Genomic DNA, 20,240 nt, shown 5'->3' with positions numbered 1-20,240 from the left:
GTAGCCCAGGCCTTCTGATTCCAAACAGTCCCAGGAGCCCAGTCATCCTCTCACATAAGTCTGAGACCACTGGTCAGAGTTCTTTACCTAAGACAACATCATTGCTTCCTCTTGCTGTTGTCACCAGGCCAATGGTGAGAAAATCAGATCTATTTTCCCATGCTCCACATACAGTCAACCTAGTTAACAGGAACCTTACTCCCAAGCATTTGTAGCAAAAAAGCATGGAAAGAGCAATGAATTAGGGAACCAAAGCTCATGTTTTGGTTCTGCCACTAATTAGCTGTTTAACAAAGGCCAGTACTTTGACCTGTCTGAGCCTTGGTTTCCTCTCCTGTAAAATGAGGGAGTTGGACTGGAAATCCTCAAAGGTGTCCTGTTCCATCTTGAATATTGAGTGATCCTATGACCTAACCTGGGTTGGATCTACCACTTTTGATCATCATATGTCTGGTATATTAATGGAACTTCTCTTTGACAGCAAGGTAAAAACAGAGTGGGCTAACATATGCTTGTGACTTGCCCAGGAACACACAGCTAGAAAGTGTCAAATGTCTAAGGCTATATTTGAACTCAGGTCCTTCTGACTCCAGGGCCAGTGCCCTATTTGATGCTGTTGCTGCTGTGCCACCTAGCTGTTCCACCATAAGTTTTGGTTGGTTTTTTTTTGGGGGGGAGGGGTTGGGGCAATGAGGGTTAAGTGACTTGACCAGGGTCACACAGCTAGTGTCTGAGGCCAGATTTGAACTCAGGTCCTCCTGAATCCATGGCCGGTGCTTTATCCCCTGCACCATCTAGCTGTCCACACACCATATGTTTTTAACCTATCTACCTGAACCCAAATTTAATCCTTCATTCTTGTCATAGAGATGGAGGAAGGCACAGTGTCAGAGAGACCTAGCTAACCTTTAAAATGTTTTCATAAAATTGGGGTGAGGGGAGGGTGTGTGTATGTGTTAAAAGTTGGGATGGGGGAAAGAAGGGAAGGTTAGATTAGGTGATCCTTCTAAGGTCTCTTCTAGTTCTTAAGATTCTCAGGAAGAACATAAATAATAATTAAAGAAAATGTGGTCACAAGATCTAAGAGAGGTGTCAGACACGGACTACTGGCTGCATTCGTACTCCAGTCTGGGGCCTGAACCAGATTAAAACATAATTGGATAATATTCAACAAAACAAATAAAAATACAATAGAACATAAGTAATGTTAATATTGGTTTCCTAAGTCAATATGCTGCAGCAGAATTCTTTATTTAGTGGCCTTGTTTCTGTCTGAATTCAACACCACTGGCCCAAATCAGACTTCACATTTTGCTGCCTAACACAGTACACCTTATACTTAGTAGTCCTCCCCTCCTGCCCCCACAAAAGAATAATGAGGATGTTCCAAATATGCATTTCAAATATTTCTGTTAAACACTACTTATGATTTCTCCTTATACAGATCCTCTGATCTTTAGAGGTTAGGTACTATATGCAATTCAAAAATAACACGTGCATTTCAAAGTTAAAAAAAGAAAAACCTAGTAAATATACAGCAATAGAACTATGATTTCATCAATCTGAGTACTCCCAACAATGGAGTGAGAGACAACCTATCCAGTGGGACTTTTGTCCATGTCTTTCTGCAAATTCTCCACAGAGGTATGCTGGGGGCCTCCTTTGAGATCTTTTAACACTTCACGGTTAGGACACCAGTGGGGCATCCGCACTATTGTCAATTAATCCTTCTTCTTTCTGTATGCCCACTTCCTTTTTCAGTCATGTCTGTCTCTTATGACATCCTTAATGTCCTGTGCAATTGTTCATGAGTAATATGATATGGCTTACTCACAACCATTCTGCCCCTCTCCACTACCTTTGGAGTGACTCCCAATGTTAACTCTTCAAGGATTTGTGTCATGATTTGAAACCATACAGCATTACTAGAAGAACATTACTGTTTTTAAGGGTATTTTTTCTAGGAAGAAGCCTGGGGCCATCTAAAGCAATGGTATGAATTGGGGGCTACTAATCTGTGTATAAGAATGCCTGCAGGGGGCAGCTAGGTGGCACAATGGATAGAGCACTGGCCCTGGAGTCAGGAGGACCTGAGTTCAAATCCAGACTCAGACACTTGACACTTACTAGCTGTGTGACCTTGGGCAAGTCACTTAACCCTCATTGCCCAACCAAAACCAAACAAACAAACAAAAGAATGCCTGCAGGCCACATATGACTAAGTTTTAAAAAGTAATGTTTGTTGTTATTCAGTGTTGTCTGACTCTCTATGACGCCATTTAGGGTTTTCTTGGCAAAGATACTGGAGTAATTTGCCATTTCCTTCTCCAGTTCATTTGACAGATGAGGAAACTGAGGCAAACAGTGTTAAGTGATTTGCCCAGGGTCGAATAGCTAATACGTATGTGAGCCCAGATTTGAACTTAGGCTCTCCAGACTCCAGAGTCTGCACTCTATCCACTGTGCCACCTAGCTGCCCCCCAACCCTAACCATAAAAACTCATATTTCAATAGTATTTTATGGCACTTTTGTATCCACTATCTCATTTGACCCTCACAGCAACCTTGTAAAGAACAGTATAAGGATTTTAATTTCCATTTAACAGATGAGGAAACTGAGGTTCAAAGATTTGTTTAGAGATAATGTTACTGATAAGCAATCTGAATAGTATGTGAACTCATGCCTTCTAATTCCACTACCCAGTGTTCTTTCCACTGCATCACAAATACTGCTACAAAATATTATTTCAACAAATGGATTTTCCTTTAAATCTTTATGGCAAAAAGTATCCAGAATATCCAACAAAACATTCCTCTAAAAAAATGCCCTCTCTTTCATCCTACCAATCTTGAGCCAGGTCATTTCTTAAAGGTTCTATCTTTAGATTCTTCACTTTCAAATGTCACTCTAGAAGTTAGTAAAAGGTTACAAAAAATAGACGAAAACAGCTACAGGAGCCATCTCTTCCTTAGAGAAAACAGCAATCTTCATGGGTCTTTGCCACCCTCTGGTGGACAACTGTACAAAGTTTCTAAACAAGGGACCTACACAGCAGATAGCAGTGACAATCAGTATTCTATTATCTACATGCAGATTGCCTCCTCTGGATTATTTAGAACAAATTTGTCATTTTAGGCTGGCTTTTCCTGGCCACCCAAATTGTTCCTAGGTTTCCCCACCCCCACGATCAGAAACTGGCATCTACTCTGGGAAACTAAAATCACTGCCTGCTCAGCCCAAACAAAACATGATTAAGGCAGCTAATCTATACACTCCAAATCATATCATGAATCCCAAAGCTGAAAGGGAATTGGATGGGGATTATCCACTGTTTCGGATTATCCACGTCTCTATTGGCAATCATCTGACTGGATAACTGGGCCTTGCAATGCACCAGTGGGATGAAAACGAGATCAAATTGATTTCTTTAATCTTTGATTCTGTAATACATGACGGTATCAAGCATACATTTTCACTAATATTTGTTACTATGGGAAACCCTACTCAGTCAGTTCAGTAGTCAATAAACATGCATAGTATTAAGGCTAAGGACATCAATGTACTTGATGTCAAGGAGTTCACAGTCTAATGAGGAAGACAACTTGCAAGCAACCATGTACAAACAAACTAAATTGAGGATAAATTGGAGATAATCAACAGAGGGAAGTCACTAGCATTAAGGGAAATTGGGAAAGGCTTCCTGTAGAAGGAAGGGTTTTGACTGGGATTTGAAGGAAGCCAGTGTCATTAGGGGGTGGTGATAAGAAAGAATGTTCCAGGCATAGAAGGACAGCCATAGAAAATGCCCAGGTTCAGGAAATGCAGAGTCTTATTCATGGAACAGCAAGGAGTCCAGTGTCACATGATCACAGAGGACGTGGTAGGTCATAAGGTATAAGTAAACTAAAAGTTGAGGTGGGAGGCAGGTTATGAAGGGCTTTGAACACTAAATATTTGATTCTGGAAGTTATAGGAAAACACTGGGGGCAGCTAGGTGGCACAGTAGATAGAGCACCCACCCTGGAGTCACGAGGACCTGAGTTCAAATATGGCCTCAGACACTAACATTTCCTAGCTGTGTGACCCTGGGCAAGTCACTTAACCCTCATTGCCCCACCAAAAAAAAAAAAAAAAAAAAAAAAAAGGAAAACACTGCAGTTTATTGAGTAACCCAATCTGAGTAAGAGGTATTTAGTTTGGTGATAAGATACAGGGAAAATCTGAAACTAGACTAAGAAGACAATCATTTGCTTAGATTATTGGACCTCTGTTGAGCCCTCTCTATTTCCTTCTCTGTAAAATGAACAGAACCATAAGTTTTGTCATATATTGTAACCTGTAAAATACAATACAAATATTAGGTATTATTGATATTGTCAATCATAGTGGAGTGGTTTCGACCTCATAAAAATGGAATTTTTAAAAATCTTCATTGAACTGAATTCTAATACAAAGACAATTCTGACAAAGAAGGGAAATGGAAGATGCATGAAGAGACTGATGTGGATCACAAAGCATTCATCAACAATCTGGACTGTTCAAAGCTACATATGGAGGTTGGAAGTGAGAAGAGGTGACAGAGGATGAATACAAAAGTAGAGCATTGTCCTGTAAGAAGAGTGTCAGGTAGACTAAATGTGACAATGAACTGAGACCGGTCAGGAAAACTCAGAAGATAAAGAAGTTTTAGGTATTTTAGAGTAAAGAGGAAACCCAGAGCAGGGATCAGAGGATGTTCAGGATGGAGGATGAGATGTTGATAACTGGCAACACAGAAGCAGAACTGCTCAATTAATTCTGCTTTCTTTGACAAAGTTAAATGGTCTTAGGACAGGAAAAGGCAGGCCAAAAAAATGACTAAAAGGAGCTGATACTCAAGCTAAGTGAAGAGGTAACAGGAAAGCAGCTGACTGCCCTAGAATGAATTCAAGTCATTTGGCCTCCATGATCTTTTTGGTGTTCAGTCATGTCCAATTCTCTGTGACCCCAAGGACCATATTGTCCCTAGGGTTTTCTTGGCAAAGATACTGGAGCGGTTTGACATTTTTCAACTACTGAAAAAATTGGTGCAAGTGATTACTGAGACTGTCAGGGATACTTGAAAAATAAGAGATATGGGGAAGATTAATATAAAGCCAGAGAAGGGAAAACACTGCCCTAATTTCTTTGTATATGTTTTACATGATTGCACATATATAACCTATATCAAATTGCTTACTACATTAGAGAGGAGGTAGTGAGGGAGAAAGGGAGATCATTTGGAACTCAGATTTTTTTAATGAATGTTATAATTGCCTTCATATGTAATTAGAAAAAATAAAACACTATTAATTTCTTTTTGAAAAGGGACAGTAATATAGTTGGTTTCCCCATCTTGAGTCTCTCCCTACTACTATGAAAGAGACTACAGTCAATTGTCAAATTGATGTTCTTAAAGCACAGGTCTGACCATGTCAACTCTCTCCACCCCCCACCCCCATTCAATAAACTCTAGTGGCTCCCTATCACCCCTAGGATCAAATATAAAATTCTCTGTTTGGCATTTAAAACCCTTTCCAGTCTTCTTACACCATACTCCACTCCCCCCACACACAAACACACTATCAATCCACTGATACTGGTTTCCTTGATGTTTCTGGATCGTATGTACCTTCCAGTATTTTCCCTGTCCCCAAATCTGAAACACTCTCCCTCCCCATCTCTACCTCCTAGTTTACCTGACTTTCTTCAAAGTCCCAGCTAAGTTCCTACCTTCTACAAGAAGCTTTTCCCAATCCCCTTTAAAGCTAGTCCCTTCCCTCTGTTGATTATTTGTATTGTATCCTGTATAGGTCTTGTTTGTACTTAGTTGTTAGCATGTTCCCTCCCCTGTGCCCCGTTAGACTGGGAACTTCTTCAGACAAATGACATCTTTAGCCTTTCTTTGTATTCTATCCAGTAGTACAGTGAATAGCATATAGCAGACAATAAATGCTTGTTGACCAACTGAATAGCTTACAAGCTGTAGGTCAGCAGGCTTGACTTCAGCTCCTACCAAAATTCTGTACAGGATTCTAAATGAAATGGTTAGTGGATAGTCAGTTAAAAAAAAAAAAAAAAGGAAATCAGGATCACAAGGACCCAGCATGATTTCATTAAGAAGACTAATCTCATTTCCTTTTCTTTTTTCTTTCTATTTTTCTATTTTTTTATAGAGCTCCTAAAACTGGTGGGTCAGGGGAACACTACAGATATGGTTCACCTAAAGTTTAGCAAAATATTAGATAAAGTATCTTACAATATTCTTCTGAGAAAGATGGAGAGATGTAGACTAGATGAATTAAGTGAATTTAGAACTCTGAATGGAAGAATCTGAAGAGTAGTTGTTCCAATCGCAGAGGAATCTGCACTTGGTCCCTTGCTATTTAATCTTTTTATCAGATTTGCAGATGACACAAAGCTAAGAAGGATATCTAACATGCTAGATTACAGAGTTAAGATCCAAAATGATCTTGACAAGCTAGAACACTGGGCTGAAATCTAAGATGAAGAAATTTACTATGGATACTTGATCTGGTAAAACTGACTTCATGAGTATAAGATGGAGGAGACCTAGGGAGTCACACAGCATAATGAAAAGAATAATTGCTCTGGATCCAGACAATCTGTATTCAAATCCCACCACTAATGTTTACCACCTCTATGACCTTGGAAAAATCATTTGACTTCCTTGGACCTCAGTTTGTTGTTGTTTTTCAGCCTTTTCAGTCTTGTCCAACTCTTTGTGACCCCATTTTGGGGTTTTCTTGGCAAAGATCCTGGAGTGTTTTGTGCCATTTCCTTCTCCAGCTCATTTTACAGATGAGGAAACTGAGGCAAACAAAATTAAGTGACTTTCCCAGGATCACACTACTAAGTGTCTGAGACTGGATTTGAACTCAGGCCCTCCTGACTCCAGGGCTGGTATTTCCTGAGTTAAAATCTGGTCTCAGATGCTTACTAGCTGTGTGACCCTGGACAAGTCACTTAACCTATTTGCCTTAATTTCTTCATCTATAAAATGAGCTGGAGAAGAATATGGTAAACCATTCCAGGATCTTTGCCAAGAAAACCCCAAATGGGCTAACAAAGAATAAGACCTGACTGAAAAATGACTAAATAACCACCACAATAAAAGGTCCCTTCCAACTCTCAAATTCTGTGATTTGAAGATTTTATTCTGTCTAAATAAATTCCAGAAAGTAAGTGGTCTTCAATAAAGTAAATCAAAGAAATACTAAAAAGCAGATGAACTCTGATGAACTGAAATGATCACCATTGGTCCTAGGGAACAGATAAGGAAACACATCTTATGCTTCTTGGTAAAGAGGCTGGACTACAGGTATACAATATTGCATGCACTGTCACATATGGTTGCTTGGTCTCATTTAACTGTTTTTCTGTGTTCAGTTGAGGGAGAAGGTACATAAAGAAATGATTGTGGTACAAAATCAAAAAGCATTCATAAAACTTTTAAAAATATTTACTGAGCACATACTTTTTACTCATTAATTTTTAGGTTTTTAACAAAACTTAAAATCAAATTTCACATAATGAATGTTAGCAAACATTTTCAACAGAGAAAGGGGAGGGGGAAGAGAGAAAACAGTCTTTATCTGTGCTCTCTCTGAATCTTGGCTATACATTCCTGAGCTTGTCAGACTATTCAGTCATTGCTATCAAATGGATACATGCTAGCACCTGGTGGCAGCAACACCTGAGGGCTCAGGTAAAATTTCTCAGCTGGGATCTAATTAAGATTTACCACAAATTCTCAAAAGCAGCAAGTGCTGTTAGGTTAAGAGGTCACAAAATGCCATTCTCATAGATTCATAGAAACCTGAGGTCGAAAAGAAAAATAAGACATTGCCCAGTCCGTTCTATTGAATATCCAGGTGAGTCAATAGTCAAAGCATCCTAGACAAAGGCATGTGTCCTATTGTTAAACTCTGAGTGAGAAAGTTTAAATGATCATCTGGGAGAACCTTCTGGAAGGCCTAGCCTTCTGCCCTTGTCTTAATCAGGTGTAAGTTTCACCTGTGGGGCACTTCCTTCCACCACAATACACCTGTGAGTCCTTGCCTCCCCCTGCACAGCAGAAAATATGAGCCAGTTCAAGGGGCAAAACCCCCTTGGCCTTAGGGGCAGAACCTGCTTTTAGTGCCCTCTATTTGCTAGTGCTCCTCCTACCTAAAGGCCCCTTGACAATTCCCAGTTCTTCACTCTCTTCGATGATTTTTCTATACTCAACCAGACCTGTCTGCCTCCTGGACCTTGACTGCTACTGAAGACTCCTGCTCCTTATCCCTAGAGACAAAGTCATGCCTCCTCAGACATCCCTGCCCTGCCCTGCCCGGTCCTGCCAACCTTTGAAGTATTTATCAGTTCTCACTCTCAGAGAGTCCATCCTTCTATCGAGTTTATAGTCCCAGGGAAGAAAGCCACCATCCTCTGTAAAAACAGCCATAGTGGAGGAAGGCAAACACTAGGGTGGGTGTCCGGAGACTTAGCCATGGTAGCACCTCAATACAAAACTGTCTGGGGGAAGTGAATCGAATCTCCTTATCTTTGGCAGCATCTGCTTCCTTGACTTTAAAATGAAAGAGTGAGATGAAATCTATAACAAGGTTTCTTAACCTAGAGTCTGTGAACTTGAGTTTTTAAAAATATTTTGATAACCTAATTTCCCTATGATTGGTTTCCTTTGTAATCTTATGCATTTTATTTTACCATTTAAAAACATTATTCTAAACAGGTTCCTGACACAAGAAAGGTTCAGAATGCCTGATTCAGAAGTTCCTTCCCTTTCCAAGAATCTATTGCTCCGCTCCACAGCTTCATTTTATTAAGTTACCCCCAAGCTTCATAAGAGCCTAGTCAGGATGACTATTTGGGCCCAGAAGATAAAGAAAGTGAGAAAGGTGAGGCCCTTCTTTTGGTTGGATACTTATGGATAGGAATGGATTAGAAGCTGGGAAGGCATGAAATTAGGCTAGAACTAGGAAGGAGATAGGTAAAGATCATTACCATTACAAGCACACAACGATTACCTTCTGGTTAACAAAGCAGTGAGCTAGGTACCAAAGTAGAAAATTTAGAGGGTGCTGACAGTACTCTTCAGGCAGTTAACACAGTGGATAGATCCTGGGCCTGGAGTCAGGAAGACACATCTTCCTGAGTTCAAATCTGGCCTCAGACACCTACTAGCACTTAGCCCTGTTTGCCTCAGTTTCCTCATCTGTAAAATGAGCTACAGAGAGAGAGAAGGAAATGGCCAAACACTCCAGGATCTTTGCCAAGAAAACCCCAAATGGGGTCACAAAGGGTCAGACATGACTGAAACAACTGGACAGCACTGTTGATTTATCCACTTCTTAACCTGCCTTAACCCACTCACGGTGGCAAGGTTGTCTTGAGTGAGATATCTCCCTCCTCCTCAATTTAGAAACTCCTTCCTATCCCAGGGCTGCTTCCTCCCCTAATGCCCACACCTGTTGCCCCCTATCCAACCCCCCTGCACTGACCTCTGGTTGTTTTCAGACTAAACCCTCCCAACCCCCAGCAATGGTCAATCTTAAGTGTCTCCCTGGTACCTCCAGTAGTAAATAGAAATCCTCCATTTGACTTTTAAAGCCATTCGCAAGATGGCCCTTTCTTACCTTTCCAGTCTTCCTACACCTTAGGCCACTGCACATACTCTGCAATCTACTGGCCAGGACCTTCCTGCTGCTGCTCACACAGGACACTTGCCCAACTCCAAGCCTTCTCCCTGGCTGCCCCCTATGCCTGGAACTCTCCCCCTTCTCATCCCTGCATCTTCACTTTCCTGGCTCCCTTCAAGTTCCAGCTAAAATCACCTGCAATAACCTCTCCCAGTCCTCCTAAGGACTGAAGAATTCTCTCCAATTTATCCTTTCTATATCTTGTTTGTACTTGGCTGATCGCATGTTATCTCCTCCATTAGACTATGAGCTCATTACCTTTCTTTGTATTTCTGACACACAGCAAAGTTCCTGGAAGACAGTAAGGGCTTAATAAATGTTTACCAACTGACAGCCCTTCTAGCAGAAGTAATCATTTTTCCTAAAAATATGGGAGCCCTGAGAGAGATTTAAAGGAATTGGGAACTGACCCATCTCTCTATCACTACTATCATCCACTGGGGATCCAGCAGGGGTTCTAATCCCAGAGACTCTTGCTACAGGGATGAATATTTCAATAGGTCTCTGGGCAGACTCACCCAAATTAGTGTATCCAGGAAAGACTGTATGTCTTCTGCATCTCCGGGGACAGCAGATTGTACTACCTTCCTCAGAAATGTATTCAATGTTTAACAACTTTCACTGTCAAAGACATTTCCCAAATCCCACATCCCACGTGCTCCAGCTGAAACCAATGTACCTGCCTTTGTTATTTCCTCAGTGGAAATGGAAGAGCGGGTCCCAGCTTCCTTGTCACATTTGAAGACAACTATTGATTTGACCTCCTTGCTGTCTTCTCTAGCACTGCAATTTGAAAGCCACCTAACCGCTGCCCCTCCTTCCCTCGGCTATTTGTAAAGCCTCATCAGACAGCCATTTGGCTTCCTTGCTCTTCTTGGTTGAATTTTGTTGTTGCTGCTGCTACTTCCTGAACGATATTACACACCTCTGTCCATAGTCTTCAAATATTCTATCAGATCTAATCCCTTAAATCTATTCATTGCTTCCACTTCATTTTCATAAGAGATGCTACTTAGGTCATATTTATACAGTCTAATCGTTTTCCCGACTTTGTGACTTTGGACAAATCAATTCGACTCACTGGGCCTCCGTTTTTCATCTATAAAATGAGAGCACAGGACCAGATGACTTCTAAGTTTCCTTCCATTTTTAAACAGATGACCAAAAAAGCTCTAATATCTAATCATATCCCAGTGGCATTAAAGAAGATAGAGATGAGAGGATCCAATCAACCAAGTACACAGGGAAGATGCTCATGCTACAGGCAACACAATTTTGAAGGCACTGAGAGATCAAGTCTTCAGGGGTCTGAATAATTGAGGGAGGGGGATTCATAGATAATGTTACCCAGAAATGCCAGAAGACACCTTTCACTACTAGCCCATATATTTCCTTTCTCATCCCTAAAATGTTATGAGATGATCCAGACATGTAACCAGGGCATCTTTGATAAAGATAAGAGGGAATCAGCACATCTTACAGTCACATAACTGACCATAAGGTACATAGAAGACAAATCTCACTGCATAGGTAGAAAGAATTTACTCACTCAGGAGTTCTGTTTAACCAATGAAATTACAGGTCAAATCTCCATGATCAGCATTATCACTATCATCATCATTTTATTATTTACTACCCGTAGGCTTCTTGAAAAGAGGCCAGCATGATGGGAAATATTGGTGAAAGGTTAATATTTGCTTATATTTATTATCAATGCTGCTTTGGTCCTGGTGATTTGACCTCCAGAGCTTAACATAGTGCCTATCACATAGGAGGCATTTTAAAATGCTTACTGACTGACTGCCAGTGTCATCTCATTTCTGAATTTGAATGGTTTTCAGTGTTCTGCAGCAGGTTTTCTTTGGGTGCCCTGCAGCAGGTTTTCTTTGAGACACAGTAAAGGAAGTAAGTTCCTTCAACACACTTTAAACAAAGGTGTAAGGAAGGGTTGCCACTTGGTACAATGCACCAAGTGGTTAAAAACCACTCTTCCTTCAAGTGGATGTGGTCACAAGGTGATGGGCTTGGCCTCAGGGAATTGCTGAGGGTGAACCTGAGATCCCTTGTTCTTTCATTATCAGCTCTGTAGGGACCTATTTGACCCTGGCCAAGGAGGAGAATGATGCAAAGTGAAATTCCAGGACCTTCCAAAAAGCACACATTATTTTCACCCTCAGAAACCACAACTAGCTGGCAATAAATAGCATGGAGTTAAAATCAGCAGGTTTGCCAGAGGAAGTCCCTGTAGCTGTTTCATATGGAGTTTAAAAGGAAGACCAGTTCACTGAATCAGTGAGTGATATGAGAAACCCTGTTTAGTCCAGAATGACAGAAGATAAAGGTATTTGGATTAATTCTAGCTAATCGTGGCTTTGGTTGTGGCTGAAATTGCCATAACATTTTAATATTTGCAAAGCTCACTGAGTACTTTACCTCACTGGAGCAACACAACAACCCTGTACAATGAGTATCATTGTCCCCATTTTGCAGATGAAGAGAATGAGTCCAGGAGACGCTTGGAGGGAAATTTGCCTATGATCACATTGTTAGTAAGTGTCAAAGCCTGCATTTGAACCCATGTATCTTTCTGAATTGTTTATTATTACACTGTTTATTAATATTGTTATTGTTGAATCATTTTAGTTGTATCCGACTCTGTGACTCCATTTGGGGTTTTCTTGGCAAAGATCCTGGAGTGGTTTGCCATTTCCTTCTCCAGTTCATTTTACAGATGAGAAAACTGAGGCGAACAGGGTTAAGTGACTTGCCCAGGTTCCCACAGCTACTAAGTGTCTGAGACCAGATTTGAACTCACTAAAAGGAATCTTCCTGACTACAGGTCCAGCACCCCGTTTATTAATATACTGTTTATAATTTCTTATTGGAATATGAATGTTAAGAGATTGCATGCGGCACTGAGAGGGTAAGAAGGGATTTGCCCAGTTTTATCAAGGCATGACTTAAAATAAGCTAAACCAGGAGAATAATCTAGGCAATGGCTACAACAAGGAAAAGACAGCTCAAAAGAAGTTAGATGAGACAAAGAAAAACCAGGGGAAGACCTGAGATTACAAGCGATGCCTCCACTGTCACAGCAGAGACATGAGCCACTACAGAACACTGTATACACAGTCCCAGTTTCTGGATCAGATGGTTTTCCTCAGTTCTTTTTCTCTTCCATAAGGGGGGCTCACTGTGGGGAAGGGGGTTGGAAGGAGGGAAAAGACTAAGATGTAAAGACAAAAGGCATCCACAAAATATATTAGTAAAAAGCAGAGAACCATATGGGTCAGACCAGGGAGCGGCTGGGGTCTTTTCCAGCTCAGAGATTCTGTGGCTATGGATTGAGACTAAAACCTGACTAATGTAAGACAATATGGAAACAGATCATTTCTGATCTGGGGGAAAAGATTTTGTTACTGCCAGTTTTAGTTACTTGTAAAGGTTAAGTTTTCTATCCCTCTCTATGCTATACCTCTCAAATACGACTTGCTGTACTTTTGGGGTGAACCCCCCCAAAAAAAACTTAGGACATAGGCTTCCCAAATCCTCCAATTTCAGTATCCCTTACTCTTTCACACATTTTCTCCCACCTCTGTCCATTGGCCACAGACTTTCCCTATTTCTGAACATACTCCAAAAAATCTCCCTCCCCTTGGTTGCCTATACATCTTAATTTCCTTATTCTTTTGTTCTCGTTAATCACTGAATCTGCCACAGTATTCTGGATTCCAACGAGAGATTGGCCTATGAGGCAAACTTTTCAAAGAAAACATTCAAGGAACAAGAAGGGCAATTGAAAAGAGAGATAACCATGAAAAATAAGACCTCTGGGCAAAGTTTAAAAGGACTGAGCATGCCCAGCCTTGAGAAAAATATCAGTGTGAGAAGGGACAGTAGGTTTCCTAATATACGACAGAGGCAACAGAGGAGAAAGGGGGTCATTTCCCCACTCATCGGTGAAAGCAAAAATAGAAGGATAGGCTTAAGTTTCAACAGGGAAAACATATGTCATGTGTTATAGCCATAGGAGCCGGGGAGCTGCCAAGAAAGGTGGTGAAATCATCCTCACTGGAGACATTTGAGATGAGATCACACAGGCCAAGGTCACTATCTATCATGGCTGATTAAATCAGATGGGTTACAACAGTGGAGGATGGATCTAAGGTCCACCAAAGCTCTGGGCCAGATCCCATCATTATGTGACAATCTCACTTTCTGGGAGAGAGGGGAAGTGGGGGGAGCCAGTGGCAGGTGCTCATGTTGGTGTCACTGGGATTTATTTCACACAGGGTTTGTTAAGGGTGTGATGAACTTTTGGTGCACAGCTTTCAAACATTCCTACCACCTCTTTACTTCAGTGTCACTGTGTGGTTCTTGGTACTGCCATTTCTAATCAGTTAGGATGAGGAAGCGTTGGTGGAAGAGGTGGAGAATTAAGGGGGCTCTGTGTGTGTGTGTGTGTGTGTGTGTGTGTGTGTGTGTGTGTTTTAAGAGAAATGACCCCCAACTAGGTGAGGTAACCAGAGCTTTGCCCCAAAATCTTTTATTTACAGGATACCAACAGCATTTACACTCCTCCAACAGCATACAAACAACAGAGCTAAGTATCTAGTTAGCTAGGGGTAAACAGATTCCCCTCCCTCCAACCTATTTTCCCACTATAGACCCCTACAGCAACGAAAATTGCCCTTATCACCTTCTTTGAGACTTACCCAACTTAGATCATTGGGATTGTAAACTACCTACAAAAATACTGCTCATACTTTGATTTTTCTAATATACTCATAGGACTTGGAATCAGCTTCCCCTATGTTGCAGAAGTAAATAGAGTATGGGAGCAGTTAGATGGCACAGTGGATAAAGCACTGGCCCTGGATTCAGGAGGACCTGAGTTCATCAAATCCGGCTTCAGGCACTTGACACTTACTAGCTGTATGACCTGGGCAAGTCACTTAACCCTGCTTACCCCACAAATAAACAAACAAATAAATGGAGGATGGAGAGATTGGGGGGGGGGGGCAATGAAGGTTAAATGACTTGCCTAGGGTCACACAGCTAGTAAGTGTTAAGTGTCTGAGGCCAAATTTGAACTCAGGTCCTCCTGAATCCAGGGCCGGTGCTTTATCCACTGCGTCACCTAGTTGCCCTGAGGTTTCTTTTTTAAAAATTATTATCTACTCTTTGATTAGCCACCTCACTGTTTGCCTTCTCTAAAAACTGACTCTTGAAAAATCATGTCTTTCTCTTGGAGCACCTTCACCCCTTGTCTTAAGCTTTTATTCAGAGACTCTATTCAAATGGATAAACTGTACATCCATGAAGTCTTCACTTATAGCCACACAGACTGAAATTGGTACTAGCCAATTCCAAATCTTGGTATTTAATTCTTAAATTAGGCCTCATAGCTCTCCAAAGGCATATGTTACCCATATTCTTCCAACAGAGAGAGACACTACCAGAGTTTGCTTAAGGATTCTATCATTTAAACTTGCAGATTTGTAGGTACTGCTCTCACTGCTTTGTATAAAGTTGGAATTACTTTTCTCTCCAGCCAATTCCCTCAATGCAATTCCAATCTAATATGACTTTTCTTATTTACTTCTCTCTGTGGTCATGAAAATGAGTCAGTGATTGCATATAGTTTGGAAGGAAAACTTTTCACTAATTTTTGGCCAATATCCTAACTTCAGGACGGGTGACTTCATTACAAAATTGTCTCGAGTTTCTTCACTGGTGATATGGCTCATCTAATCAGGTATGACTGAGGCCTAGAATAATATTAGAAATTAGCAGCAGACCACCTAACTCCACTGTTAAAACACAGATACATGCATGTACACATGTGCACAAATACACAGACACATATACCCCCAAATGAATGTAGGAACACAATGCAGCTGATATGGAATAATTTGGTCCTTCTTGAACATGTGTTTATAGTATAGCTTCTAAACCATTTATAAGAAAATCACTTTATATCTGTTTAAAAAAAACTTATGTTGGATTGATTTTGTTTGGAAACAATTTATTTTGTTTTGAAGATTAGCGCCTTCAGTCTAAGATGTACATCTGCAACTGGGCTATAAAATGGTAAGGAAGCCTGAAGATCTTAGTAAAGAAGTGTTAAGTACAGATTAACAATTTTGTGTTGATATCCTAGCAACTAGGACACAGAGTAGGGTTAGTGGTCAGAAGAAAACTCCCCCCCCCATTAGAAAAGAAGCATACTAAGGGGTTGACACTAGGACCATGTACACATGAGGTAGGTCTCATCTCCCTCTCCACTGGCTTTTGTTGCTTAGCGCAGAAACTGAGATGGAGAGAGCACTGGGAACCAATTAGCCAGACTGGATTTAAAAGTCAAGAAAGGGTTTTTCAGTCCAAGATGCCTAGGAAACCCTAAGTTTGAAACCAAGATGAAAGCGGAGGTGGTAAGAGAGTTCCTCATCGCCCTCAGGGCGTGCAAGACAAATGACCTAGAGGAATGACACCCAAGATACTGAGCAAATTAAACCTCTTAGACTCTCTGAACTAGGATATTAGAGGCCATCCTAAACCTGAGCAAGAATCCTCTCCACAAAGGACCTACCAGAAGCCTCATCCAGTTGAAGATCTCTTAATCAGGAAGAACTTGCTACCCTTTGGATTGGACCACTGATTCCACTTTCGGATAATTCTAATCGTTAGGAAATGTTTCCTTATATAATGAAGTCAAAATCTTTCTCTCTGCAACTTTCCTCTAATGCTCCTAGATCTGCCTTCTAAGGCCAAGCAGACAAGTCACATAATCCTTCTTCCACATGGACAACCCCTGGGATATTTAGATATTATGATCATATCCTTGACAAATTGCCCCTTCTCTAAAGTAAGCAGCATGGCAGATTTTGATTCTCCTCCCCACCTTGATCACCCTTATAGTTTGGCAATGCCCTTCCTGAAATTTTGCACCTAGATGTGAATATAGGACTCTAAATATGGGCTAACCAGAGCATTATGCTGTGCTTATGATTGCCAAATTATTGTCAGTAATCTGGGTGAAATCATCGAGAATGGGAGAGGTACTATGGGACTGGAGATGAGCAAACATTCCCTGATTTTCAAATGGGGGAAACTGTAGATTCTATTAGTAGCATAGTAGATACTTTTAGTTGTAGATTCTATTAGTACTATAGTAGATACTGCAAACTAAGCAAGATTGGCATCAATTACTGACAAAATGTGTAAATGTTTTATCAAAGAGATCATTGATGGCTTGTGTCCATTTAGGGAATGGGTAATCCCTCCAAGTCAGAGTGGATTCAGTAAAAATAGGCTAACCTGATTTCTTTTTTTTTTCCTCACAAGATCACCAAGCTGTTGAATTATGGAAATGCCATAAACAATGTGAGTAGAGCAGAGCCCCATGATAATGTCATGAACAAGAGAGACGTAGATTGGAGGAGAATGGGTACATAGGTTTGGAACTGGCTAAACAATCAGTATCATAGAGGACTGATGCAGTAACTCAGTTTTACCCTTGAAAGAGGTCTCTAATGAAATGCTTCAACATCCTTTCTATGTCCCTCTTCTGGTTAACATTTTTATCAATGCATTAGATTAAGGTACAGGTGGCATGCACGTCAAATTTTCAGATAACAGAAGGTAAGAGGGATAACTAAGATGTTGGATGACTGAACTGGGATTCAAAAAGATCTGACTTATCTGGGTAGATGTCATTTTCTCCAAATAGAATGCAAACTCTTAGATGGCAGAAGCTGTGCTTTGTTTTCGTGGGGTTTTTTGCTGTTGTTTTTTATTTTGCCTTCGTATAGTTCCTAGCACAAAGGTGCTTAATAAATGCTTATGAATTGATCTGTGGAATGGAAAAGGTGCTTAATAAATGCTTATGGATTCATCTGTAGGATAGGATGGTAGCAGCTGCTGTCAATAACCCTGGTGAAGGCACCATCCTTTCTCTCTGTCTCTGTCTCTTCCTCTGCCTCTGTCTGTCTCTTTCTCTGTCTGTTTCTGTCTGTCTGTCTCTGACTCTCTCTTCTGTCTCTGTGTCTCTCTCTGGTTGGGGTTTCCTGTAGCCAGACTACATAATGCTTGTTTCTTGGGCAGGATTTCCTAATTGGCCTTCACACTGAAGAGCCGTGTGGTCAGGAAGGGCAGTCTACAGGAGAGTCAAGTGAAACTTCTGTGAGACATGGCAGAGAAATTTTGGAGAACCAGAATCTGGGACTTAGTCTGTGTGTTTGTGTCATGTGTGTCCTTGGGGAGAGTTTCATGAAATGGGCCATTTACAAGCTGCTTGAGGTCTTTTTTTTTTTTTTTTGGTGAGTCAATTGGGGTTAAGTGACTTGCCCAGGGTCACACAAGTCAGTAAGTGTCAAATGTCTGAACTCAGGTCCTCCTGACTCCAGGGACAGTGCTCTATCCACTGCACTACCTAGCTGCCCCTGCTTGAGGTCTTAAGGCACAATCTAAACCAGAGGGCAGGGTAGTGATGACACTGTGTCGCAAGGTAGATGACACCCGTCTTTGACCATACCTTCAGAGCCCTTCCCTTATTCTCTTAGCACAACTGTTGTCGAGATGGTGGAATCTTAACAGTACAGAGGTCACAAGACCCTAACCTAATTCTACAAGCACAGGCTGGATCCGATGCAGCTGGACAATGGGTCAGGGAATTTTAATGAACTGCAAATAACACGAACCAATAATGGAACGGTCCTATTACAGCAGAAATGTTCTAGAACAGCCACATCTGCAACATCATGGTCCATCCTGGATGCTACTTTTTAGGAAGGATATTGGTAAGTGAGATGTGACTTTAAATAGGGGAGAGCGATAGTCTTGGGGTCAGAAAAATCTGAGTTCAGATCTCATCTCTGACATTGTATGACCCTAATCAAGTCATTTACTTCTGAGATGTGTCCCAGGACACATCTACTAAGCCATACATAGGTGACAATCTATGTTGGTAGAGAGAATTCCTAAACTGAGACTTCTTCACATTGATGAAATTATAGATTCTTTGCTGATTAACAAGTGGACACACATTCAAAGAACTCTCAAAGAACTTTTGGTAGAAGTGAATTCTCTGTCATTGACCATTTGTCAGGTATGATGCAAATGTTGATGATGGAATCCCTGCTTCAGATGAGGTTTGGATTAAATGACTTCTCTGATGTCTTCTAGCTTTAAAAGTCTAAGATTTCATGAGTACAGCCTTAGGACCTTGGAGGAAACTGACCATCTTCTAGAGTTTAAGCCCGACAAATCCAACTCAAAGATGTGCCTACAAACATCATCACATCACAATCAGCAAATGCGACCACCCCAAAGAATTAAATTAAAATGTGATGATCAACACGCAGGATTCTGCTGACCCATCCCAAGTAGAGCAAGAGCTCGCCATTGTTTTTCCAGTAGTGGTGATGGTTTTATACTGAGTCATCCACACCCTTTTACCCAGTGCCCTTCCTAATATGTGAAACGCACATCTGTGAAACAGATGGCTGGCGTTAAGGGTGCATCTGTGGCCGAGGAACAAAAATTTTCCTGTATATGCAGCCATCTGGCCTGGCTAGGGATCGAATCTCTAATCCTAGCCTCATTAGCACCACGCTCTAACCAACTGACCTAAACAGTCCCAACATTCTGAAGAGCTACTCAGCCTCCAAATGTGACCGTCTCAATACAGTAATGACTAGGGAACATTCATGAAGCAGAGACGAGGGCCATTTGCATATACACTTGAGAAATGCCAGTAAAGCTACCTTCATTGCTCCCATGGCTTGGAAAGTCACAGCTAATCGGGATGGTGTCAGAGCTGCCAACATTACATTGAATCTTTCACTCTTGTTCTTAATGGGTGAATAATATTGTCCATCTGGTGCCACAGAACCAAACCTACACAGGAAAAGAGAGGGAAGAAAAGAATATGCTTCACATCATAAAAAAAATAATTGGATGGTTAAAAATACCATCTAGCAGAACCAACAGTGGCATATTCTTTCAGGTGTATCCCCCCCATCCAGAGAGAGAAACTCAGATGGCATGGCATGCAGGGATCCTTGACATACTCCCTGATGAGTTCAATTCAATCCTATAAGCATTTCTTTTAATACCCACCACATGCAAAGCACTGTGCTTAGAGCGGTGGGTACGTGGACAAAGATGGAAAATGTTCCCTTCCCTCAAGGAGCTTACTTACATTCTATTGAGAGAATACATTAGTTTACAGATAAGTAAATGAATGAAGAAGAAAAGAAAAGCATTAACTACTGACTTGATTTGGAGTAGTCCAAGAAAGATAGAAACTGCTCCTCTTTGACTACCCCCCAAAAATGCCCCCGGTACACAGGGCTGCTGTGTCAGCAGAAGTCCTGTTGAAATAAAATTTCCCTGGATTTCCCCGGAGTCCATTTCAGAATCTGGCTCTAACCAATGTGCTATCAAACCGCTTATGTACCCATTAGCCAGCCTTCATGTGCACTGAAGCTTCATTT

At 41.1% G+C, this 20,240-nt stretch overlaps 1 protein-coding gene across 1 annotated transcript in view; it reads right to left on the bottom strand.

Moving 5' to 3' along the window:
• ACOXL (acyl-CoA oxidase like) overlaps positions 1 to 20,240 on the bottom strand; it is a 536,612-nt gene that overhangs the window by 417,306 nt on the left and 99,066 nt on the right. Inside the window, 1 exon segment of the mRNA XM_043984906.1 lies at positions 19,509 to 19,641. Coding sequence (XP_043840841.1) covers positions 19,509 to 19,641 — 133 coding nt within the window.

The sequence above is a fragment of the Dromiciops gliroides genome, chromosome 2 (assembly GCF_019393635.1).
Source record: "Dromiciops gliroides isolate mDroGli1 chromosome 2, mDroGli1.pri, whole genome shotgun sequence".
In the NCBI taxonomy this organism is placed as follows: Eukaryota; Metazoa; Chordata; class Mammalia; order Microbiotheria; family Microbiotheriidae; genus Dromiciops; species Dromiciops gliroides.
This window is presented reverse-complemented; position numbering and strand designations above follow the sequence as displayed.